The sequence below is a fragment of the Centroberyx affinis genome, unplaced genomic scaffold (genome assembly GCF_046629955.1).
Source record: "Centroberyx affinis isolate AG114_WGS23_722 - 3 ecotype Tasmania unplaced genomic scaffold, CSIRO-AGI_Caff_v1 ptg003604l_1, whole genome shotgun sequence".
NCBI classification, from domain to species: domain Eukaryota; kingdom Metazoa; phylum Chordata; class Actinopteri; order Beryciformes; family Berycidae; genus Centroberyx; species Centroberyx affinis.
The window spans coordinates 101,315-126,140 of NW_027281522.1; the positions used below are offsets into that span (position 1 = coordinate 101,315).

The 24,826-nt window shown below is 42.1% G+C and overlaps 2 protein-coding genes across 3 annotated transcripts; both read right to left on the bottom strand.

Annotated features, from left to right (window-relative positions):
* Positions 1 to 2,357: 2,357 nt before the first annotated feature.
* On the bottom strand, positions 2,358 to 4,740 carry arl4ab (ADP-ribosylation factor-like 4ab). Its single transcript, XM_071540304.1, has 2 exons — positions 4,663 to 4,740; positions 2,358 to 3,442 (listed from the first exon to the last, which is right to left on the bottom strand). Exon 2 carries the CDS (start codon positions 3,297 to 3,299, stop codon positions 2,688 to 2,690), a length of 612 nt encoding a protein of 203 aa, XP_071396405.1. The 5' UTR covers positions 3,300 to 3,442; positions 4,663 to 4,740; the 3' UTR covers positions 2,358 to 2,687.
* Positions 4,741 to 6,511: 1,771 nt separating this feature from the next.
* On the bottom strand, positions 6,512 to 24,042 carry scin (scinderin). 2 transcript variants are annotated; one of them, XM_071540305.1, is made up of 16 exons: positions 23,747 to 24,042; positions 19,812 to 19,966; positions 18,876 to 19,037; positions 17,649 to 17,798; positions 17,296 to 17,388; positions 15,952 to 16,084; positions 15,611 to 15,699; positions 15,236 to 15,451; positions 14,761 to 14,882; positions 14,319 to 14,409; positions 12,858 to 13,028; positions 12,583 to 12,760; positions 11,889 to 12,010; positions 11,087 to 11,164; positions 10,947 to 11,007; positions 6,512 to 7,240 (listed from the first exon to the last, which is right to left on the bottom strand). In XM_071540305.1, exons 1-16 carry the CDS (start codon positions 23,937 to 23,939, stop codon positions 7,083 to 7,085), a joined length of 2,172 nt encoding a protein of 723 aa, XP_071396406.1. In that variant the 5' UTR covers positions 23,940 to 24,042; the 3' UTR covers positions 6,512 to 7,082. The 2 variants fall into 2 exon arrangements, with proteins under 2 accessions (XP_071396406.1, XP_071396407.1); XM_071540306.1 differs by having other exon boundaries at positions 19,812 to 19,958; positions 23,739 to 24,042.
* Positions 24,043 to 24,826: the final 784 nt, after the last annotated feature.

Sequence of the window (24,826 nt, forward strand, 5' to 3'; positions counted from 1 at the left end):
ACATGCTCATTATGCAGTCACCTCTTTAAGAGTCTCTGATGAACTTGAATTTGTTTCTTCACAGAGCCGTGGTCTGGGTAGGGACGGACGATTCCACATTTTTTTGAGTCGATTCTGACTCTGACTCCTTGTGATAGAATTCTAAATCGATTCCGATTCCAAATGAAAATCAACACAAAAATTGACGTTTTATGCCGGTTGGCGTTCAACCAATGAGCCTTGAATTTCTCCACCCCCCCCTCCCCACTTGTTGTGAAATGGATCAGCCCTAGTAGTATAGATCGGCCTAATTCAGAATAAATTCATTACAAATTTGTTTAAACAGTTTGTTTGATTCCAAAGTTGAGACTGCAACAGGAGTTGACTCCAATTCCGTTTATTAGTAGAATCGACGTGACAGAATCAAGAACCGATTCTTCTGGAGTCGACTGTCCATCCCTAGGTCTGGGTGTACGCTAACCGGCGGTAACGTCAGGGTGCTGAAGGGGTTAAGTACAATGTGAAAGAACATAAGTGGGTCCATCAGCTCCAGTTCACTGTGTTTCCTGCTGCAAAGGGCATGGGTGTCCGAATGTTCCCATAAACCAGGAAGAGAAGGAAGAACCCCTTTTCCCTGAGAAAGCAGCCCTGATTCACCCTTTTATCACCCTTTATTGTGTACAGTTCAGTCAGTTCCACGTAAACCAATGAGCGGAGAAGTGACGCAATCTGTCTCAACCCGGTGACCGGATGGACTGTGCTTTGAACCGACCAGCTGATAAGATAAAGAAAGAAACACTGGCTACAACATCACTGTCTTTTTTTGTTGCTTTATTCAAAGTGAACAAATTGGATCAAACACATAAATATGAACACCCTGCCAAACACACTGAGTGAAAGGGTGAAACCTGGCAACAGTATCCAACTTTTTTTGTTTTTAGATATATATATATAAAACGCTTCTTTTGAAGCAATATTTCACTTCATTTAGTGTCAGAATCATACAGATTTCTGTCAAACGTCCATTTGAAGGTCGGGAAAAGGACCGATAAAGTGCATTTTAGACTCTGTCTCCGCTGAACACGTGAATATGTCTTCAGATAGGCGAGCTTGGCTCCGACACCAGCCTGTCTCTTAGGAGGATGGAGGATTTGACAGGCAGCCAAGGAATATTCCTGCCCGAGCCAACTGAGCCCGTCAATCAGCAGAATTACACAAGACAGATCCACCGAGAGCGATGGTGCTGATGGAGCCGCCTGCCACCCTCACCCAACGATACACACCTTTCATAGCCGCTGGAAATACTAAAAAGCTACAACTGACAATCCACATTTTTTATTTTTTTTAGAGAAAATCCCTCCGCTACTCTGCCACTATTAAATATCATCAGTCTGCGATGTGCTCGATGCATTCCAGGAGTCATTTTGCGATGAAGTGTCATTTTACTTTTTTGGCGAACCCACTTTCCCCTCAACCCGCCTCGTCTACTTCTACTGCAGTTAGCGATTGCCTACGTTTCCCAGAATGCCTTTCGACAGCCCGCGAGAGAAAGGGGGCGTCAACTCGTTGCTTTGGGCGTCGCGTTCTGGTCTTATCGGCCTCTTCTACGATGGATTTCTCCCCTGTACGATTGGTGAACGTCTCTCGGTGCAAAATGGCGGCTCTAGAAAGAAGCCCTCGCTCTTTGATTCTGAGAAGACACCAAAATGTGACTTTTAGATTTTCTGCTACCAAACTCCATTGTAGCTGCACTAGGAATATGCCAAATACACCACCAAACAAGAAAATAGGCCCGGAAAACACAAAGTACATCACCAACAGCTGTTTTGTAACAGTGTTAAAGTGTTTCAGGGTGGAGTTTCCCCCCTCTAAAGACCCATTGTGCCTCCTCTACTTAGTGACTCATTAAGCTTCATGTAAACTTGTGGACCACGCTCCCACTGTGCAACATGGAGACAAAATACTTCTATCTGTCACTATACTAAAAGGATTGACATCTGCAATTTTGATAGTTCGCTCTAATATACTGTATGCCCCCCCCCCTCCGTGTGCAACCTCAACACAAGCTTTGGTAAAAAATAAAAATATAAAAAGACTCGTCGTTTTCTGAACAGGTAAACTACAAACATTTTTTTTTTTTTTTGAAACAAACGAGATAAAAAGAGTTTGAAGCTCATGTGTGTTCAGTGTAAACTTCGCAACTTGCTGCTGTATGGCAAAAATACTTCCTTCGAAAAAGACATTAGAGTCCCCATTGTCGCTGACGGGACTGTTGACGTCCGAAGTCCAAGGGGGGAGGGGGGGCGAAATCAATTCTACTGGCCTCTGTTGAGAACGAAACCCTGATTGACCTGAACAAACAGTCCCCCCCCCCCCCCCCCCCCGGGACGGATCAAACTCAGCCAATCAGCACAATCAGACTTCAAAAGGGGCTGCCGGGGCTGACTGGGCAGTGATCGCTGTGTCTCTTTCATAGTAAACACAACCGACCGGCAGATTTTGGATCCAGCTCGCGTCAGTCCCTCGTGTAGCTTTGGATCCAGCTCACGTTAGTCCCTCGTGTGGCTTTGGATCCAGCTCACGTCAGTCCCTCGTGTAGCTTTGGATCCAACTCGTGTTAGTCCCTCACGCAGCTTTGGATCCATCTCATATCCGTCCTCTTAATAAGTTCCTACTGGCTTTTTTTTTTTGGCCCCGTCCGCCGCCCATCATCTCTTCTTCTTCTGTTGCCGCAGCGTCTTCCTCCTCTTGGCGATCATGGCGTGCAGCTTCTCCAGCCCCTCCTGCAGGCCCTCCCCGATGATGGCGCAGGCCGGCTGCAGGTGCCACGGCGTGGCGGCGCCCAGCTCGCCCAGCGCCAGCAGCCGCTCCATCTCGGCCAGGCTCAGCGAGTTCCTCAGGTCCTGCTTGTTGGCCACCACCAGCACCGGCACGCCCTGGTTCTCCGCCAGCCGCGTGATCTTGTGCAGCTCCGTCTTGGCCTCCTCCGCGCGCTCGCCGTCCACCGAGTCCACCACGAACACGATGCCGTCGGCGCAGCGCGTGTACGAGCGCCAGAGCGGCCGCAGCTTCTCCTGGCCGCCCACGTCCCAGAAGTGGAAGGAGGCCGTGCGCCGGCCGCCGGGGCCGAGCCGCAGCTTGACCCTCTCGGCGTTGAAGCCCTTGGTCGGCACGGTGTTCACGAACTCGTCGAAGCGCAGCCGGTAGAGCACGGTGGTCTTGCCGGCGCAGTCCAGGCCCAGGATGACGATGTGGAGCGCCTGGAACGACGGGAGGCGGGGGAAGGCGAAGGCGCGGCGGTCGGACAGGCCGTTCCCCATCTCGATCTCGACGGGCCCCTCGCTGGAGGGTGGTGGTGGGGGGGGGGGGAGGGGGGGGACTGGATGGGAGCGGGAGAAGTGGCTCTGCCTTCGCCGAATATTCACCAGGCTGCTTTTAATGCCTATGGGGCTGCAGCAGGAACCTGGGGAGGGGGGGGGAGTCAAGAGAGGATGCATTGTAAGCAACTGTAAAAAGCACATAAACAACTAACACCCCATTGATTTTCAATAGGAGAAGTACAGATTAAGTAACTATACCCCCATCTCCCTTCAGACTATACATCCTCACATTATTCTGGCAGTAGGAGATGAATGAGAAATAAAACAGCAGGGTGGATGGGAGCCTATTTGCACATGTAGCACCGCAGCAGCGAACAGGGATTTGATACGCTAATTTCTATTCACTGGGCGAATCCTTCAACAACAGGAGAGACGCCTTTGAATTTGACCGAAATCCCACTTTCAACTGAGCGTACAGTGTGCAAAGACAGGCACAGAGATCAGAAGTGGGATATTTTAATAGCAGGGCGCTGTTCTTCAAGCTGTCATGGAGCTATAGCCAAAAAATAAAAGGTGTTGCTCGGCAACATAGCTAGACCTAGCCCAAGCCCAGATACGTTCCGCTCTCTCATGTGGAGAACCGTGACACCAAACTCCATTCAAAAATCTGGAAATTAAATAATTGTGTCTTATCGGCAAACACGCACACGTCATAGAACATGAGTGACCTTTTACGAATCGTTAGGGTCTTCTAGTAAATTCGGCTTAGAAATGATCGATGAAACAGTATTTTATTTCAATAAAATCACAACTTTTAGTATTGGTTCACACTGTTCGTTACCGCCCTCCACCGTGTATTTTAGTGGTAGAAGATTGTGGGAATAACAGGTGAACAGTTACAAAAGTGGAAATTTAATTGAAAGTCAGCGCTGCTTGATGTATTGGATGTATGCCGAATTGAAGAGCGGATCCTAAGGATTCCGAAAATGTCTTAATTCGTGTTCTACCAGGTATTTACCTTTGTAGATAACCAAGCCCACATCAAATTGCTAGATTTTTAAATGGAGCTTGGCGTAACGGTCTCTCTATACACGAAAGAACGGTGCGTTATCGTGGCTAAGCGAGACCAGACCAGGCTTGACTTGAGCCCGCAATGCCAACAAGTGTTAAAAAATAAAAGCTGAATTACGTTAGGCTGGGACTGGCATGGAACCAGACGTGCACATTAAAAACACAGAAGATTGGGAATTCACTTGGCTATTGGCTATTCATTGAGGGTTATGCTGCCTATAAATGTAATTTAGACAGCAAGTGTCATGTGTTCTGCGATCAAGAAAAAAAACAACTAGTCTGGGATTCTTACCTTTACAATCAGCCTTTAGCCCATCAGAAATTGGCAGTGTCACAGTGCGATGTATCCTTGCTTGTTGCGCTTTCCATATCCACTGAGCCACTGAGTGATTCCAGCCGAGTTGACGCGCTTTCCATTCCCCACCAGTGTCAAGCCAAAAAGAATAAACAACGGTATTTCCGGTAAGATATTTCAAAATAAAATCATAGTTAAATTACCATGCCCCATAATATGATGCACTGTATGAGGGTACGCCCAATCATACAAAGATTACCCATCGTTTAATTCGCAGAATACAGTTTACCCACCTTTTTAGGATGAAGATAGGACATATCAGAAACTGACTCAAGTTATATGAGGATGGGGTTGTTGTTTGAGGAAAAACACATAATTCACTGCTTTCTTGAAAAGATAATTGTATTTTGTTTATATTGGTGGTTGTTTGCCTCAAGATGATCACTGACTGAAGGTCATAGTTTACCCACCCTTTTACTTACCACTACATTACTGTGGATAACACAATATATTGTTGTTTGTGATCTATGTTCAACTATAGTTTGACTCCATATTTGTACGCTTTTATTTTGAAGGCAAAATCACCAAGGTTCCGGTCTTACTCGGGCTAACTAACCTGATGCAGCTCCTTCTCCCGCATTGGAGGGTCCCACCCATTATTTCGAGCGCCTGGTGGTTGGGTGACTCACCAAGTTGCCTCCAAGGTTTCCTTGATCTGATTGGCGAAGAGCAATGCCTGTCACTCTCTTGGCGACACGCCCACACACCACCTGTTTCTATCACTCAACCAACTCTGAGGCAACCGGTACCCAAGGCGGTACTGCAGTGGTTTGGAGGGAACGTAACGCCAAACAGCTTTAAAAATCTGGCACCTTTAGTACCTCCTCGCTATCGGCAAGGGTACACGCGTCGTAGATTTTAAATTATGACCTTTTACGAATCGTTACAATCCACTCTTCAATTCGGTCTAGACCCAATACACCAAGCAACACTTATTACAATAAAAAGTACAACTCCTAATATCGACTCGCATGTTATATCCACAATCTTCTTCGACCAAAATACAGCGTGAACGGCGGTTGCAAGCAGCGTCAACCAATCGTAAAAGCAGAAATTTTATTGAATAAAATGCTTCTTTGTGGGCCAGATGTGTGCCGAATTTACCAGTAGACTATACCAATACAGAAAATGCCTTAAGTCATGTTTTACCGCGTATGTACGTTTGTCGGTAAGCAAGGCCATATTAAATTGCGTGAATTTTGAATGAAGTTCGACACTGCTTGGAATGTTGGAAACTGATAGTTTGCTCTGCTAAAGCATGATATATGAATGCATCAGGTCATGTAGCCCAGATAAAAGCTTCCCTATAGTATGTGTCAATGGCACTTAAAAATGACTTAAAAAGAAGCACTAAAAAGTATTGGGAGTGGTTGAAAAACCCAATAAGCAGATCAATCATTCACAGATGTCAGTCTTTAAACTGGCTTTTGATTACTGGCTTAGATGACCTTGTCTACCACTCAATTGTTTCGAAGTGTTTGATCAATCAGTCGCCCATACAGCAGGAAATAGGCCTGTTTCCCATGGAGACAGGACTGTGAGACAGACTGCCGACTTAATTCTAGAGGACTGATTTAAAGGTTACAGAATCATAGCCTGCTGCAAAAATACATTTCTGTTCTACTTTAGGATATCACTAGAAATAGGTTCAAAATATATCAAAAATGGCTAAAAATGTGTTTGTACATGCTATTTTGGATAATTATAGATTTATATTTTCAGCAGCTCATAGGAAGAAAATGTATAGGCTACCACATATCCAAACTTTATTTTATTTAATGTCACCTACATATACCAGTACAGCTTTTTTTTTTGTCTTGAAACATATTTCTAAACATATTCTGAAGTAGGCCTATATGTGAATTGTGAAATGTGTTTTTGAAATATGGGTACAACAGTTGGATACAAGCGAGTGATTAATAAAATTCAAGAGTTTCACAAAGACAGACTCAAAAGCTCACAGCCAGAAGATGCTACAATTTTGTTTCAATCGCAATTCAAAGTGTAACACAGTCAACATACTGTGCTCCAGCCCCAAAACAAATGTGAAAAAAATCAGGAGGGTCATTACATGTCAAGGTTAAAGCTGTGCCTACATATGGCTTGGGCGCCACCCTGTGGTAAAAAAAAAAAAACTACACACATTTTATTGAAGTACATGTTTAACCAGTTTGCAATGAAGAAATATCACAGGAAAAGAAAATATCAAGTACATTTGTTTTATTTAATTTGTTTTATTACATTGATTTTATCATGGCAAAACATATAAACCATCACTCATGTCATCATAAGTGGATAAATACAAGGAGTAGCCATAATATGTATGTTTACCTGGTTGGATATACAGTATATATTGTCTAAAGTTTAGTTGACCACATGGTTCTGGTGTTCCAGTGTGAGGTGTCCCAGCCCAGGAACCAGCCTGTGAAGGTGGGGGGCTCATGGCCTTGTTTCACGATCACCACAGGAGTCAGCTTGTCCCGGCCACCTGGGTCGGTCTCTATGTACTTTTTGGCTACAGAGGGAACAAATGGTACAGAGTCACAAAGCAGTACTCCAGCAGATAACAGCATCCTATATGTGATAAAGAAATTGTTATAGGCGACATGACACTGATGGCTGCCTGTCAGTTTGTTCCTGCTAACTTTGTATCAAAATTATTTTTCCAATCTCATGATGTGTACCTTTTAAACGAAATATTACTATGATGCTCACGTATTTCAGATGCCTTGTCAGCTGCCATGTGAGTACTTAATAAACTATACTTAAAGCTGCATGAGGCAACTTTGCCTGTTGGCGACCCCATGTGGCAGCAACAGGTAACTGTTTGAAAGAGTTGAACTTCAAAACACAGAAATCCAGTAAGGTGTCGTCAGTAAACTGCACACATTACGGTCATGTTTACCAACTTGGCCACTCCATGATCTGGTCTGGTCTCTTTATACCAAAGATACCAAAGGGACGAGAGAGGCAAAAGATCTAATGTTGGTGAGTCCAGCTTTCTCTGGACAAAGCGCTCGCTCACTACTGTTTAGAAGACAATGGGTCTTTCTCAGTATACGTTCTTGTCCATTCTTGTGTTCTCCATGATGTGTTTGACGTTCGTATCTAATGGCCAAAGTGAGATTCCAAAACAAAACTAGAAGGGCACTTGGAGAGCGCAGACCTCCGCCAAGGTACTAGGTACATGCTACACCCTTCCACAAAATTTCATGAAAATTGGGCCAGTAGTTTTTCCGTAATCCTGCTAACAGACAGACAAATAAACAAACAAACAAACAAACAAACGGCACCGAAAACATAACCTCCTTGGCGGAGTTAACAACACAGAGGATGCAAGACTTTGGTTAAAGGTCCGAACCTAGGATGCATCGGATGGTGACTTGGCAGACGAGAACTCATGGGAAGCCTCAAGATTGTGCGTGAGAACAACGCATCACATCCAAACAGCACTACAGTCTATAGCACAGAGCCAGCTGAAACAGCTGGGAAATGAACAGCTGTGCGTCTTAGCTGACGTCAGGCACACAGCGATCTCATACTGTAAGGATGCTTCCCTGTTCTCGCATTCTTGAGAAGTTGGTTCTCTCCAAGACAACTTCGGAAGAACGTTCTCCACAAGGACACAAGCATCGACTTGGTGTTCTCGGATTTGATAATCACCTACTTTTGTATTTTGTTCAGAAGTTTTGACTCATCACATCCCGTGTGAAGATCTCCCAACAGTCTTAATAGTGCAGGAACAAACCCTCAAAAAGGGCCTTAGTTTTTGTTCTACTCCTACATGGGGGAAGAACAAAACATGACCTTGTTTTTTCATAACTATGACATGTCCCCTTCATGAAATGGATGGTCATAATTTTTCTTTTTACTGCAAAAGTCATTAAATTCATCAGTGAAGTGATTCACCACATAGGCAAAAAAGTGAAGAAAAAAAAACACCTGCCCTGAAAGAGGGAGTACCAAATTAATCCCATGTCATTTTCTACCTACTGGTTGTATTTACATCATATTTGCACTGATGGTCTACAGGTAGTGTCCCTACACTCCAAAGCAACCAGAATGTCAAAATATGGTTCTATTGTGAATCAGCAGCCTTTTATATAAGGCCTTATTATAGGCGGAAATATCAAACAGTTAATTTTTCTGAGAAATACTCACTTTTAATCCTAATCCTAATCTAATAATACTGTAATCAGTACCCAATTATGATAATAATTCATTTCAGGTAGTCACTGACATTGTCTCATCAAAAGCAAGAAGTAATAGTTTGTCACTGAGCATTATTATTGTGACTATCCAGTGAGTATAACCCAAAAAAGTACATAAAAATGCCTGCCTTGTAACAGGGAATACCAAATTGATCCCATGTTTTTTACCTACTGGTTGTATTTACATACTTCATATTAGCACTGATGGTTCTCAGGTAGTATCTCTAGACCTCAAAGCAACCTTAAATGCACCACAATGTCCAAATCAAGGGATTAGAGCCAAAGGGGCGTAAGTGCGATTTTGGTCGAATATGAGTATTATATATCAATTGAAAGGTCTCAGTGAGATCTTTTCAGTGCCAAAAGGACACAACTGAAATCATCACCCATAAGTTTTAATTAAACAAAAACTGAAAGCCGTAACAGTAAAAGTAGGGTTTTGCTAGGTGTCAAAAGGCTGTAACTGCACTCACGCCCTTTTGACACCTAGCAAAACCACACTTTTGACACTGTACAAGCATTGTGGGTAGAGGATTCTAACAGCACTTAGGTCAACTAAAAATGCATGCTGACATAAGTAATGCTAGCATGGCAGCATGATCACATCATTTTTAGTATCCTATTCATATCCTAATTAATATTCTAGGTCAATATTAGATGAATGTAAATATGTTAATATTCCCATTAAAAACTTAGGCCTATAGATTAAAAATGTTATTTTATAATGTTAGGAGTGTGAGCTGGTGAAGATGAGCTCTGATAGTCAGACTGCTGGTAGTTGAAGTTCTCCCTCAGTGTTATGAGGAGTTTTACAGGTCTTTGAATGTGTCCCAGGACACATCAATAAGTGATGTGTCCTGGGACACATACAAAAATGTATTATACTAGCAAAAGAAAAAATAAGTAGTAGTTTAGAATCAAAAGTAGTTTCTTATGTTCATTAAAAAGGTTTATTAAAAGTTTTTAACAGAAAAAATGTATCAATCAATTTGATATGTTCCATGTAGCCTACAATTTTAAAGGCCTTGGTGAAAGTTGCTGAGCATTACTTCAAGATAAAGATATTTATTCTAATCTTGTTTTATATTTCAGTGTTGATTGAAGTGTAATTGCTAGATTTGTATTAAAATGAATGTGCTTTACAATTGTTTACTTACATACGCCCATTTTCTGCATGGCTGTATTGGGACACTGTTTGTGCCAAAAAGGCGTATTTCACTTTTTGCCATTTTTAAAAAAGTTAACAAATTTAAACTGGACACACCCAGGACACATCACTTATTGATGTGTCCTGGGACACATTCAAAACTCCTCATAACACTGAGGGAGAACTTCAGCTACCAGCAGTCTGACTATCAGAGCTCATCTTGACCAGTTCACACTCCTAACATTATAAAATAACATTTTGAATCTATAGGCCTAAGTGCTGTTTGAATCCTCTACCCACAATGCTTGTTCAGTGTCAAAAGTGTGGTTTTGCTAGGTGTCAAGTCTAGGCATAAGTGCAGTAGTGCAAAACCCTACTTTTACTGTCACAGCTTTCAGTTTTTGTTTAATTAAAACTTATGGGTCATGATTTCAGTTGTGTCCTTTTGGCACTGAAAAGATTACACCCCTTTGGCTCCAAGCCCTCGATTTGGACATTGTGGTTAATTTAAGGTTGCTTTGAGGTCTAGAGATACTACCTGAGAACCATCAGTGCTAATATGAAGTATGTAAATACAACCAGTAGGTAAAAATCATGGGATCAACTTGGTATTCCCTGTTACAAGGCAGGCATTTTTGGTTTGGTTCCTGCTCTATAATACCTGACACCAGAATTTAATTTGGGCAAATGGGGCAAATCTACAGTGTCTCAATTAGTGGGGATGGGACATACTCTCTGTTGCAGCCCAAATTTGATTTAGGCTGATAAGATTTAAATCAAAGTCACCAATGTTTGATCCGGTATCTTATCAGCACTCCAAAACCCATTGCACTTATGGAAAAAGGTAAATTCTAAAACCTCACCCGATTTTAAAGATTCAGTTCTTTCAACCTTGTTGGCGTCCTTTCCGATCCAGACAAACACCTACAACAGAACATTGACAGCATTAGTTTGATTGCCCAGTTTCTCCAGGGATGGTTTCACTTTTTCTACGGTTCTATACCTGGTCCCACACATCCAGCAGCATCACATCGTCTTCAGCCAGGTCGTCCTGGGTAAACTCTCCTGGGACCTCCTCAACCTGCACACAACACAATGCCACTGCTTATGATACTGCGCTATTAAATCATATTCAAAACACTGCAGGGTTGTTCAAAGATTGCGTTGGGACTCAATTGGCCACAGGAAGAATATATTAGGCCTCTAAATTATTCTGGAGAAATTTGATTTAAAGTAGGCTCTGTAAAATGGGTTGCAGGGTACAGTATACAGTACAGTATACAGTATAGTACACAACCACCATTGTTACGTCTGTCTTTGCACTCTGGTAAAAATTTGCATATACTTTTTGATATGAAGTGGTTTTGTTCTCTGGTTTGGCAGTGATACTTCAGGCTATCTGCAGCGGCTATATGCAGTTTTCAGAATGCCAAATGTAAGACTTTTTTTATGCTATCTGGAAATGAATTTAATACCAATTTAGAAACCGAAATAAAGGACCAAGCTGACAAAACCAGCCTGTTTCTGATTGAACATAGCTAATTAAAGTTGTGAAACTATAAATGGGCAGAATAAGAAAAAGGACAGCAGGAAATAAATGAAGTGCAACTGTGTTAGGTAAAGCAGATAGGATGCATATTGTACTATTAACCCTGTCCTGGATTAATCTAAGAGTGTACATGCAGTGTAAAGAAACCTGTCAGTACATGGTGGAAAATAATACCTCTAATAACTGGATTTGCAACATTTGATACTTTTGAAGACTTATCAGACTCTTTAAGCAGCTGAGGTTACATTATACTTACGATGAACCTGCCAGTCTTGTTGGAGCATCCGAACAGACGAGGCGGTTGAGTCATGATCTGATTCTCCAGTCTTGCTGATGTCTGATACTCTGCCTTCCCGCCCAACGCTGCCCAGAAGTCAGCTGCAATGCCAAACGGTGAATTGTTTATTGGGGAACAATTACATATGAGGGGGTGGCTGAGGTAGTGGGTGGGGTGAGGGGTTTGGGGTGGGATGGGGGGTGGCGATAATGAGCGATACGCTCCGCTGACTCGGCAACTACCATCTGAGTGATACTGAGCACTAGAACAGTGGTTCTCAACGTGGGGTCCGGGGACCACCGGGGGTCCTTGAGGGCATTCCAGGGGGTCCCCAGCAAATTGATGAATTGTTAAGCTTCATTATTTTGTCATTTTAGAATGACTATTTTGATCATAGTTTCACTGTTATCTCTCTACCTACAGTGCAGATAGTCATGGAATTCTGGACAAAATCAAATCTGACAATAAAAAAATATTCTCAGATTTGGGTCCGAGAGACAAAATCTCATCAAATGGGGGTCCATGGCCCTAATGTGGACTAAATTAGGGGTCCTTGATATGAAAAAGGTTGAGAACCACTGCACTAGAAGACTGTGGTTGTATTGGGCATAGATGAAATAAAATTCCTGTATTTGTACAATTCTAAAATGATATATGATATATGGATGGTTACCTGGTTCTTTTCCCTCCATGATGCGTTTGCTACTACAGTTCAGCTCTTGACTCATGTATTCAGCTCCTTTCTCCTCTTCACCACTCGCCCCCTTGCCCATCCATAGATACCCTTGCCCTTTGGCCATTTTCAGCAGGAAAGCATCATTGGAGTTCAGACTGGCAGCATTGGCCTCAACCTGATAGCGCATGAAACAAAACTGTTGAAGTAATATGCACAAATATGCACTTTCAAGATTTTTACCCTCGTAATATATACAGGAGGAGAATCCTTACCTCAGCAATTCTTGTGATGGTAGCCAGGTTCTTCCGTACGTGGAAGAGTCGGGTTTGGGGCGGTGAGGCCTGCCCCCCAAAGCGTGACGTACCACTTTTAAATATGATGAGGGGTTTCGACTTGAAGAGACTCAGTAGATGTGGCGGCTCTTTTCCCTGGGACACTCTGACCTGATGCCGCAAGGAGGTCAGAAACAAGAAAAACAGACAAACAAAGAAGAACTGTCTGTAACTAGGTGAGCTGTAGGTGGATCTGTAGAAATGGATGATCTAATGTTTTTTTGTGGGTTTTCCACTCTTGGGTGTTCCTTGCTCATTGTAGAAAAAGTGAAAATTCTACTATTTGTTTGCCTAAGTTGTATTTAGAAAACGTTTCCTCTGAAATGGGCCAGTTGGAACATGGTTGGGTTGTTGTGTAGATAGCTGACTTAAACTGGAGTTAAGCAATCATCTTATGTTGGGGCAGGAGGAGGGGTAGAACCTCTGGTACTGGGTATTTCTGGGTTATTTTTTTGCTTTTCCTACAATTTTATATGGTTACCTTGATTCTAAGTAACATACCTGTGAAGTGTTTTTCTATGAAAGTAATTTATAGTTATTTGTTTATTTGTAAATTTGGCCATTTCGAGCATTAGGGACTTGTGGGCACAAGGGACTTCTGTTCCCTGAGCGTCGACTGGAAGGTAGCCATCTCCTCTAAGACTGCCAACAGTAGCCCCGCCCCACTCTTCACTTAGCCAACCACAAGGCATCATCTCAGCCAATGGCCAATGGTCGAGACTTATTTTCCCCACTTGGTGAAAGAGTTGCACAATTGAATGGTAGCTAACCTTGTCATGTTGGTAGATACCCCAAAATCTTGTCATTTGTTTTATGTTAGGGGAAGAAATCATATAAATTATCACTTTTTTCAAACTGCCCAGACTTTAGCTGCCCAGCAAGCTAGTTAGCCATTAGCCACTACACCTAGCAGCTAACTAGGCCACAAGTTTGCATGTTTTTTTAGATAGCAGTCAATTTTAGCTTTGGTTTATCAAGTTGATATGATGTTCCTAAAGCAGTTCATTAACTACTATAAAACAAATGACAAAATTTGTGGGTATGTGTCGACATGAAAAAAGTTAGCTACCAACTATCAACTTTTTCACTAAGTTGTGAGAATAAGCCTCAATCATTGGCTGAGGAGATGAGGCTGCAGATGTTGGCTAGTACACTTAAAGAAAACTTCCCCTCATGACATCTTTACTAAGGAAATTGCCCTAATATGACTATCAAATTAGGGCACAGTGGGTTCCTGTGTAGTGTGACAAAGCATTGTCAACCTTGTTTAGCTTTACTAGACTTTCACTTAAAACCTTCAGGTATGGTATTCACTAAAATATGATGACAGATACAGATGACAGTAATCTCCAGACATCGTTTGCATGCGTTTTTTCACTTTTCACTTAAGACTGGCTTTACCTGAACTGCATTCCCTCCCACTGAACGATCCAGGTCCACAGTCAGGAACGCCGAGGCTGTCAGCTCATCCAAAGTGCTGCTGGCCCCTTGCCTAACGACAAGATGGAGGACGACATAAGACAATCAATGATATCAAGATTCATAAGAAAAGATGAAACTTTAATGATCCCGGTAGGGGAATTAGCAGCATTGCAGCAGCAAATAGTAATAAGATGCAGCACAAGAAAATAGAATATAAAAAAGAATATGTCAAATGGGGGTATTTAAACATTACACAACTGGCAATTTCAACAGTAGAACAATATGAAAATATACCAAAGATATGAAAGATACCATCAGGATTCATTGCTCATAAATCAGGAGAGCATTAGAGCATAACAGGAAGAAGTAACAGCGCTACGTCAGCTATGCAAAACTAGATTAGCAGCTGAAGGAGGAGTACCAGGTGTAGATGATCTGTCCCTTCCTGTAAGTGTACAGAATGATGTAACAGTCTCCACCATAGAACTGGCCATAAGTCTTTCGGTCAATAGAAACTCTGCCACTGCTCTCCACTCTCCAGATCTGACAGATGAAAACAAGAAGCAGACATTCAGGATTCAAAGACCTCTACTGGGATATAACCAGTGATGTAGTAGACCACCTAACTTCAGTGTACCCACCATATACATTTTCATGGCATAAATTCAAAGTATACATCGTAGTGTCAAACTGATGTAAGTTATATGAGGATAGGGTCTTTTAAGGGAAAAGTCTTCTGAAAGTAAATACATTTTTTTGATATTGGTGGTTGATCACCAACAGAAGGTCTCAGTTTTCCCACTTTTTTATTTACCACTACATCACTGGATATAACTACTGTATGTCAACAACACAGAGTTACCATGGTTTCACATGTAGCTCTAGCATTCAGTCACCTGTGTTTCCCCACTCCCATCATCCACCATGTTGTACTGGGCTGCCATGTGATGGGACTCGTGGAGTTTGGAGGCATCGAACTCCATCTGCCGAATCTTGGCGATCCTCTCAGTGACGAAGACCTTCCCGAAGCCTTCGCTCTGGTCCTTCTCCTTCCAGTCCAGGAAGAACTGTTTGAAGATGGGAGTCTCTCCGCCCTCTGGGAGGACTTGGATCTGTAGAGCCATTAGGGTTGACACTATTAGCGCTGGGGCCACGTCCAGTTCCAGCAGTGAGCCAAAATCTAAGTCATCCACATACTACTGATAACTGCTTCTTAGATAATCATGTACATAAGTGGCACAAAGTGAAAATGAATGATAATGTTCATCAACCTGTGTGTTTGCCGGGTAGCCCATCTGCTTGATAAAGCCCTCAGCTGTTTTCATGGCCTCTTTTCTTTCACTGGGGTTGGCATTGTGCCCTTTTGGAGATAAATGAGATGAGATCAATACTGATATGGAAACCACCACAGCCTACGGCACAGTCAAAATGACAATAAGCCATTCAAAGCAATATTAGGCAGCTCATGTTGCTGCCTAAATTAAATGTAATGCTACATAAGCAGTAATTTAAGTGAGGGTCAGGAATTTTAAAAAATGGAATTAAAGCGATGATGAAAATGAGAAACATAAATGTTGTCGTTATGATTACATTAGGTTCAGAAGACAAGTACCTTTCCATACAAATATCATCTTGTTCTTGCCATGGTCAAGTATGAAGCATTCATCTGAAAGCAGGTGAGTCTGTAGGAATGGGTTTTCCTCTGATATTAGGGACACTTTCATGGACCCAGATGCATCAGATACCTGGTGACAAGCGAGCACAAAATAAATAATAATAATAATAATAATCACTTGTTTAAGGAATACATCAAGTTTTTGGGAGATTGTCTATGGTCAATGTCAAGTAATGAGAATATAGACACCAAAATCATACATGTGTTCCTGGTAGCTCGTTAGCTCTGGTGCTCCATGTTACACGCAACAATATGCTGAGTGATAGTAGGCTCCATGCTAACACTTTAGCATACACTATGTTGAGTGATAGTAGGCTCAATGCTAACACTTTAGCATACACCATGTTGAGTGATAGTAGGCTCCATGCTAACACTTTAGCATACACTATGTTGGGTGATAGTAGCCTCAATGCTAACACTTTAGCATACACTATGTTGAGTGATAGTCTCAATGCTAACACTTTAGCATACACTCTGTTGAGTGATAGTATGTCCAATGCTAACACTTTAGCATACACTGTGTTGAGTGATAGTCTCCATACTAACACTTTAGCATACACTATGTTGAGTGATAGTAGGCTCAATGCTAACACTTTAGCATACACTATGTTGAGTGATAGTAGGCTCCATGCTAACACTTTAGCATACACTATGTTGGGTGATAGTAGCCTCAATGCTAACACTTTAGCATACACTATGTTGAGTGATAGTCTCAATGCTAACACTTTAGCATACACTCTGTTGAGTGATAGTCTCCATACTAACACTTTAGCATACACTATGTTGGGTGATAGTAGGCTCAATGCTAACACTTTAGCATATGTTGAGTGATAGTAGGCTCAATGCTAACACTTTAGCGTACACTATGTTGAGTGGTAGTCTCCATGCTAACACTCAACTAAAGTGATAGCATGGGAATCCAGCTACTTCAAAACACTTCTTCGTTTTCTAAGATCTCTTCTAGGCGCTCTAAGTGGGATATATTTTTGTTATTGTTGTGTGTTTATTTCAGTTACAGTTACACAGTTACATCTGGTAGTTGGTAGGTGTAAATATTTAGTAACAACTAAGTTCTACATAAGAACTAGTTGGTTTAATGCGTAAATCTCAAATTAATAAACACTTACATTATAATTGGACCAAATTTGAACTTACGAACAGCTGGTGCAACCGTCTCCTGGAGCAAACAATCTACTGGGGACACCTGGATCATTTCGGTGTCTATGTTCTCATTGCATAACAGTGTGTGAGTGTGTGGGAGTGTGTGTGTAGATGCTCTACCATGTATAGTTTTGCTATTTTCCTGTTGGACATGTCTGCCTGTGTATCATCACTGTCATCGCCATCTGATAGCACTGGCTTGCTGCCAAGGACCTGTTAGTGCGAGAAGTGATATTATGAGCTGCACATGCAACCAATAGTTCAACCAAGCTAAACACAGAAAAACAATTAGGGGGGGTGTGTGGTTTTAAACCCCCCATACGAAAGCAACCTGACATGAACAGGAAATTATATCAAAAGCCGCATTGAACACTGCTATTTAGGTCACGGTGGAAAATATTCAGTGAATAGGCCTACAGATAAGCAAGGGGTTGTAGTCATGTTTTAAAAAGGCAACACTGGCCGAGACAGACCTCGGTTAACTCGGACGGTTCGCCTCCCTCTTCCACCACCACCAGCTTGGCTCGACCGTTCCTCTCATTGTCTCGGATGCCAGTGGCCACTTGCGCCGCCTTTATCCGCTCAAACTTGTTACACATGGATCCACACCACTGGTAGATGACCTGAAGATGCGGGCGAACACACAGGCCGACAGAGAAACACTGTAAACATTACCTGGAAAATGCATGATCCAGTCTCATCAGCCCCTCCCTCTGCAAACATACAGCAGGAGAATGTGTAGGACGGCGATGGGGTTATTGTCTTTAAATGACGGTAAGAGGTTCTTTTATGAAACATTCAAACTGGATGAGAAGCTCGGTAAAGCACCCATCAGTGGAAACTAGTGAGGTCGTTAAGAGGAAAGATATTAGGAGCTTTAGGTTTAGTTTTCCCAAAACAGCCACTTGTGCTTTTGGAGGCCAGGAATTGTACTTGAGAGAAAGAATGAAATATAATGATGATCAAATCTGACTCCAAGCACTCATGCAGTTTTGGAAGTTAAAACGTATCTAATTGCTGAGGGCTAAGACATTAAAAAACGCTTAGATGTTCAGCCTATGCCGATGACCTGATGAAATGTACAAATATACAGGTATATAACAAATACACGTTCAAACTCAAATTTTGTAATGCCATGAGAACACATTTGTGGTCATAATATTTCCTTTCAGGAAGCCAAAATGTAAGACCAATTTAACAACCAAAATAAAGAAACAAAAAGCTGGCAAAACCACTCTGATTGAACATAGCTAATAAAAGTCCCAAAACTATAAATGTGCAGAATAAGAAAAAGAAGACCAGGAAATAAAATATCTAGGGATACAAAGTCCAACATATTTGTCATATTGCATTAACCCTGTTCTGTATTAATCTAATTAATACAACATAAGAAAATAAAACACTAGAACACTACAGCCAATCACATTCACATCTTTTGGCAAAACTACACCATTCATACCATTTGCCTTGCTTTCCACCTCTGCCTCAACTAAATATCACAGAATGGAAAGAATCTGTAAATACCACTCTCAAATTTTATAGTTGGATCAAAATGAAACAAATCAACCGGCAAAAATAGCTCAAATCACTACATTTCAATACTTCTTAAGGCCTTAAATTTAGATAATTTAAGACTCTTTCAGACATTTTCTGGGCCTGCTGCACCCTGTACGGTAAAGTCAGCAAGAGTGAGTCCTTACAGCTCCGAGGTCCACGATGAAGCAGTCTCCCCTGTTGAAGCTGGACCAGCTGAGGGGGACCTGGGTGGCCCTGACGACGCGCCGGCCCTTGATGTGGAAGAGCCTCTGGGCTGAAAGGTCGTTGGTGACCACATGGTGGAAACCCGACGCCACGCCTCCTGTCTGAGAGGCAGAAAACACACAACGCTGTTCACCCTCTCTTCCATCCCTCTATTTACTTGTGCTCGAAATTCCCTTTCCATCCCATGAGTCACTATTCCCTGTGTGGCCAAACAAAACGCCGCATTGGGATCCATGGAAAAACAGTGGTGCGATTAAGTCATCGTTCAAATTTGTGGATCCGCCAGTAGGGGTTTTTGAAGGCCGATGCCAATACAGACATTTTTTGGATTGAAGCTGCCGATAGCCATTATTTTGTGCTGATATGATATTCAGTATCTTTCAGTTTAACAGTTTTCATGCTAAATTGCTAAAGCATACAAGCATTCAGTGTTTCCCCCAGAATGTTATTCTTGTCAGGGTGGAAAAGCCTCTGAAACCGCCTTTAGACCATCATGGGACACTAAAACTCTCCATTGAAACCCAGGATAACAGAAGAAGAAGAAGAAACATTGGTGCATATTTATGTGAAATCCAATCAAAATGTCACATCAGAATACAAGTTTTCCCATAGACAACCAGTGTAGTATTGATCAACTCTACAATAAATATGTAATCATTCAAACACCATCATATCCATCATATCAGTGGTGGACCACACTGATTGGACCAGATCTGTTTTTTAATGAAACGCCAATATCGGCAAACAGATATATCGGTCTAACCCTAATTCAAAACAAAGCTGCTACTACATGATGTCTGTAATGCTGATTAGAGGTCAGTGGATGACCATGATTGGTAAAAAATTCAATCCAATAGTACAGGACTTGGTCATACTTTGTAAGTGATCCCCCCCTTGAAGTAGCTGGTGAAGGCTGTAGACTCGACCCCCTGTAGTTCCCGGTACTGGACCGGCTTTCCACCCAGGTAGTCGTCCAGCTGCACAGCAAAGATGGCCGCAGCCGTGCTCTCATCCTGGCTGCACTCTTTACCTGGAAGGGACAAATACAGGTCCAAATGAAGGCCACTGTGAGGTCGACGATAAACGAGAAAGAAGCGCTTCAGTCCGCCTCCGTTTTCTGACACGTTTGCGTGAGAATCTTACATTGTATCCTGCCTTTAGCGTTCTTGGCTAGCTAATTTGGGAGCGTATCTATGTTCCCAGGGTCCTATGCTCCCAGAGTCCTATGTTCCCCAGATTTATATGACACATAATGGGAACATGACAAAGGGTCCTATGTTCCCAGGGTCCTATGTTTATGTCTAACCCTAAAGCCTAACCCTAACCCTAACTAACCATATTAAGTGAATACAGAGCTGGGGAACATCTTTTTCAGGTTCCCATTATGTGCTATATAGAGCTGGGGAACATAGGACCCTGGTAACATAGGACCTTGGGAACATAGGACCCTGGGAACATAGGACCCTGGGAGAGCACATATGTAGAACTGGGGAACATAGGACCGTGGGAACATAGGACCCTGGGAATATAGGAATGACTCCGCCAATTTTAACATTCCCTAGCAAGCGTTTGACAGATGCTGGCGTGCAGGAAGTAATCACGTTCAATGTTGACCCAAATGAGCACAAACTTTTCACAATATAAGATTATAGCATGGTAAAAATGAATAAAACAGCTTTGAAATCAGTTTTGAACTGATATCAGAAAGATATTTAGATATTTAGTCCTGATTTCACCTAACGATGCAGGCAGCAGCTATGGATGACGTTGTCTACATCGCCTCAACTTTCATTTTGGCGCCATACCCAACAAACATTTTGATGAGAAATATCTTTCTGCTATCACTTCAAAACAGATTTCAAAGCTGTTATATAAATTTTTTTACCATGTTATAATCTCATGTTGTGAGAGTTTTATGCTCATTTGGGTTGACACTGAACGTGATCACTTCCTGCACGCTGACATCTGTCAAACGCTTGTTAGTAAATGCTGAAAGGAGCTAGCAAAGAATGCTATACAATGTAAGATTCTCACGCAAACGCAACAGAAAATCTGCATTTAGAGTAACTGTTTGGTCTGATATGATAGGAAGGAAACACAAAGAAAACCTTTAAAGGGGGTAGATGCGTAGAAAAACCAACTAACTGTGAAAAGATAAACAAGGGAGCGTATCTATGTTCCCAGGGTCCTATGTTCCCAGGGTCCTATGTTCCCCAGTTCTACATATGTGCTCTCCCAGGGTCCGATGTTCCCAGGGTCCTATGTTCCCAGGGTCCTATGTTCCCAGGGTCCTATGTTCCCCAGTTCTACATATGTGCTCTCCCAGGGCCCTAACCCTAACCCTAACCCTAACCCTAACTAACCCATTATGTGCTATATAGAGCTGGGGAACATAGGACCCTGGTAACATAGGACCCTGGGAGAGCACATATGTAGAACTGGGGAACATAGGACCCTGGGAACATAGGACCCTGGGAACACAGAAATGACTCCAATAAGCAGTTCCCGCAAACTATCTATGCTTGCAATACTTTATTTTGATGCAATGTTTCGGACACAAGACCTTCAATCATGCAAATCTTCAATCACAGGGGCCATTATGTCTCAGCGGTTCCATTGGCAATCATGCAAATGTGCAATTTATACAATTTAACAAGCAAGAATGAAACGTAAAATGTCCATTTGCATGCCTGATGTTTAATGATTCATGCGGGTGGGCTTTCAGGAAGAGAGCGAGAGACAAGTAAACATCTTAGTGGTTATTGACTTTTTGCTCAGAAAGGAAATGGATAGATAGATAGATAGAGAGTGAGAGAGAGAGAGAGGCAGGAAGGAAGTATGGTCGCTGATCAGACCCTTTGCATGTTTTCAATCTGCTGTATAATTTAGCATCGTACAGTAATGCATCTGGTTGTCCATTTCCTCCATCTATATGTTTGATCCTCAGTAGAATTACATATGAAGCTGTCGGCTAGAGGTGACAATTAATTTCTTCTCTCAGCCTCAGGCAGGAGGTTTTCAGCCGCTGCTGGCCGACTTGCAGAACTTGCTTCTACATTTCTGCCGATCCACAAACCTGAAATTTCTCTGTCAAGTGCGACAGTAACCTCTAGAACTGCTCCAAAATAAAGGTTAAAGGAACATAGATGTTTGTCAGTCACTAGATGAATGTCTTTGTGCTGCAAAAGAGTGCTCACAAGTGTTATGTCATAGACCATAACTCTAATAATTGCCTCCCCCATTATTTCCCCAATGTCCCACTTCATTGCTTTCTTCTTCATCCGTTCAATTATCTGTTGTTTAATTGCGTCTCTTCCAGTAAATAGGATACATATCGTTCAATACTAGGGCTGGGTGATATGGACAAAATCAAATATCAGCTAGAACAGTCTGGTAAGTTCAGAAAATGACATCACTTTACTGTAATGCAGCCTTTAAAACCAGGAAAAGACAACACTTATGCCATATCACGATATTACGATATCCAAACTCTAAGACGATATCTAGTCTCATATCATGATATCGATATAATATCGATATATTGCCCAGCCCTATTCAATACCACTTCTTCTCTCATACTCAATCAAAATATTACATTATGTTACATTAATCACTCAGAGCTCTACAATCTGTGCAAAACGGTCTGGAATCCAGAGAGAAGTTGGCCTTCTTGCCCATCTCACCCAGCTAGAAGTGCAAGTCAGAGAAAAAATCCTCGCAATGAATCCCATCAGCATCGCATGTGTCAAAGTTCACATAGTTAACGATCAAGCAGAGCGTTATGTTTGAAGCAGCCTAGGAATGATAATTCATTTATTCTCTCAGCCTCAGGCGGGAGGTTCCCAGCTGCTCTCGGCGAACTCGCAGAACTCGCTTCTACGTTTCTGCCGGAAAAAAAACAACCTCACACACTCAGATGACATTTCTCTGGAATCGTGCGCAACCGTAACACAACACCTCTGGATCCGGTTTAACACAAAGAGCAAAAATATAGAGGTAGATACAGGTTTTTGGTGCAGACATGTGCCAGATAGTGCGTATCTAGGCCGGTGGTTCTCAACGTGGGGTCCGGGGACCACCAGGGGTCCTTGAGAGGGTTCCAGGGGGTCCCCACCAAATTGATGAATTGTTGTGGTTAAACTTCACCATTATTAGAGAATAGAAGAATGACTGTTTTGATCATAGTTTCACTGTTATCTCTCTACCTACAATACAGATAGTCATGGAATTCTGGACAAAATCATATCTAACAATAAAAATATGCTCATATTTGGGTCCAAGAGACAAAAATCTCATCAAATGTGGGTCTGTGGCTCTAATGTGGACTAAATTAGGGGTCCTTGATATGAAAAAGGTTGAGAATCACTGATCTAGGCAACGGTGTTGTTATGACACACTGCAAGCCAAGGAGGAGTGACTGTATGAGGAGTGAAACTGGAAAAACTGACTTCATAGTCTCCCGTCTCGGCAAAAGCATTGTTGGTGCGGACGTGGACTGTGCATCATTTAATAACAGAGGGTTGTTGCTATGAAATCTGCTATGAAACTTCTGCCTATTGACTTTATAGGGCAGTGCAGACCAGAACTATAATTACTTCCCGATTACATCCCCAATATCCCACTTTATCGCTTTCCCCAGAATCTTCTCTGACTCTATCTCTAATCTTATCTGTTTACGAAGTGTAGAACTGCATCTCCTCCCATGAATAGGACTCATTTGACATCACTTTTCTTTCATACTCAGCCCTTGCACACGAGTCAAAAGATGACATTATGCTACATGAATCACTCCTTTCCCTCACCAACTCACCCAGCCAGTAGTGCAGGTCATAGAAGATGCTCTCCCTCTGCTTGACAGTGCGGAGAATCACGTAAGCATCTCCGGTGTAGAAGTTGCCGTGTAGACTCTCGGGCACGGGGACCAGCTCCAGGCTCTCTATCCTCCAGATCTGCAGGCCGGCCGTCTTGCCGGCCTTGTCGAACTCTTTGTGGTGGAGCACCATGTCTGCTGGAGGGAGGAGAGGGAGGGAGGTGAGACGGACGTGGATCCCCAGGAGAAGTGAGAGGAAGGCGGGCTGGGAGAGAGAGGGGCACACTGCTGCTCTGTGTTCTGCAGGAGGACTGACTCTGTGGCAGCAGTGTTTCAGAAGGGCTTCTGCTTTCCTCTGGGTGGGTGTGTCCACTTGCTGCCAAAGTACACACACGCACACACACACACACACACACACACACACACACACACACAGACACAGACAGGCATGAAGTGAAGCTTTTCAGCACACACACATAGACAAATATGTGCACACCAACGAATGCATGCACACTTGATGACTTTTCTTGTAAGGCAAGGGTGAACAAAAAATGATGTTATGACACGCTGAATCATTTAATACATCATTTAATGAAACAGTTTAATGAATTAATAAATGTATTGAAATAAAATTAAAATAAAAAAAATTTTTGGGATCAAAATGTATTATTTTCTAATTTGTAAGGGTTTATTTTATTATTATTTACTTTAATAAAACAGTTTATTGAATTAATATGTATTAAAATAAAATAAAAAATAAATGTATTAATAAAAAAAAAAATAATACAGTAATTTTTAATACAATTTAATACATTTTCATGACAACTACAAAAGGCAATCGAAGAATAATATGTTAAGAAAATTTTTTACTTCTACATGTTCAATTCCAAAGATTTTCCATTTAAAACATTGCATTAGTATTATGATATCAAATCATGTGTCTTTACCACCAACTTACAACACATCCTAATACTAGTCCTGTGACACTGTTGTGACACAATTCACTTTTTCCACCGCTGACTTCAAAGCAGCATTGGTGGATGATTAAATCGAGCCATAAAAACTTATCGTATTAAAACA

Bases quoted from the DNA above. Each gene is read 5' to 3' on its own strand.
- arl4ab (XM_071540304.1), bottom strand. From the start codon at position 3,299: ATGGGGAACGGCCTGTCCGACCGCCGCGCCTTCGCCTTCCCCCGCCTC.
- scin (XM_071540305.1), bottom strand. From the start codon at position 23,939: ATGGTGCTCCACCACAAAGAGTTCGACAAGGCCGGCAAGACGGCCGGC. The intron at 19,038-19,811 runs GTATGACCAAGT...TCTGCCTCTCAG, and splicing joins AGGGGGGGATCACTTACAAA to ACAGGAGGCGTGGCGTCGGG. The intron at 14,883-15,235 runs GTGACTGAATGC...TTCATCTGTCAG, and splicing joins ATGGGAGTGGGGAAACACAG to ATCTGGAGAGTGGAGAGCAG.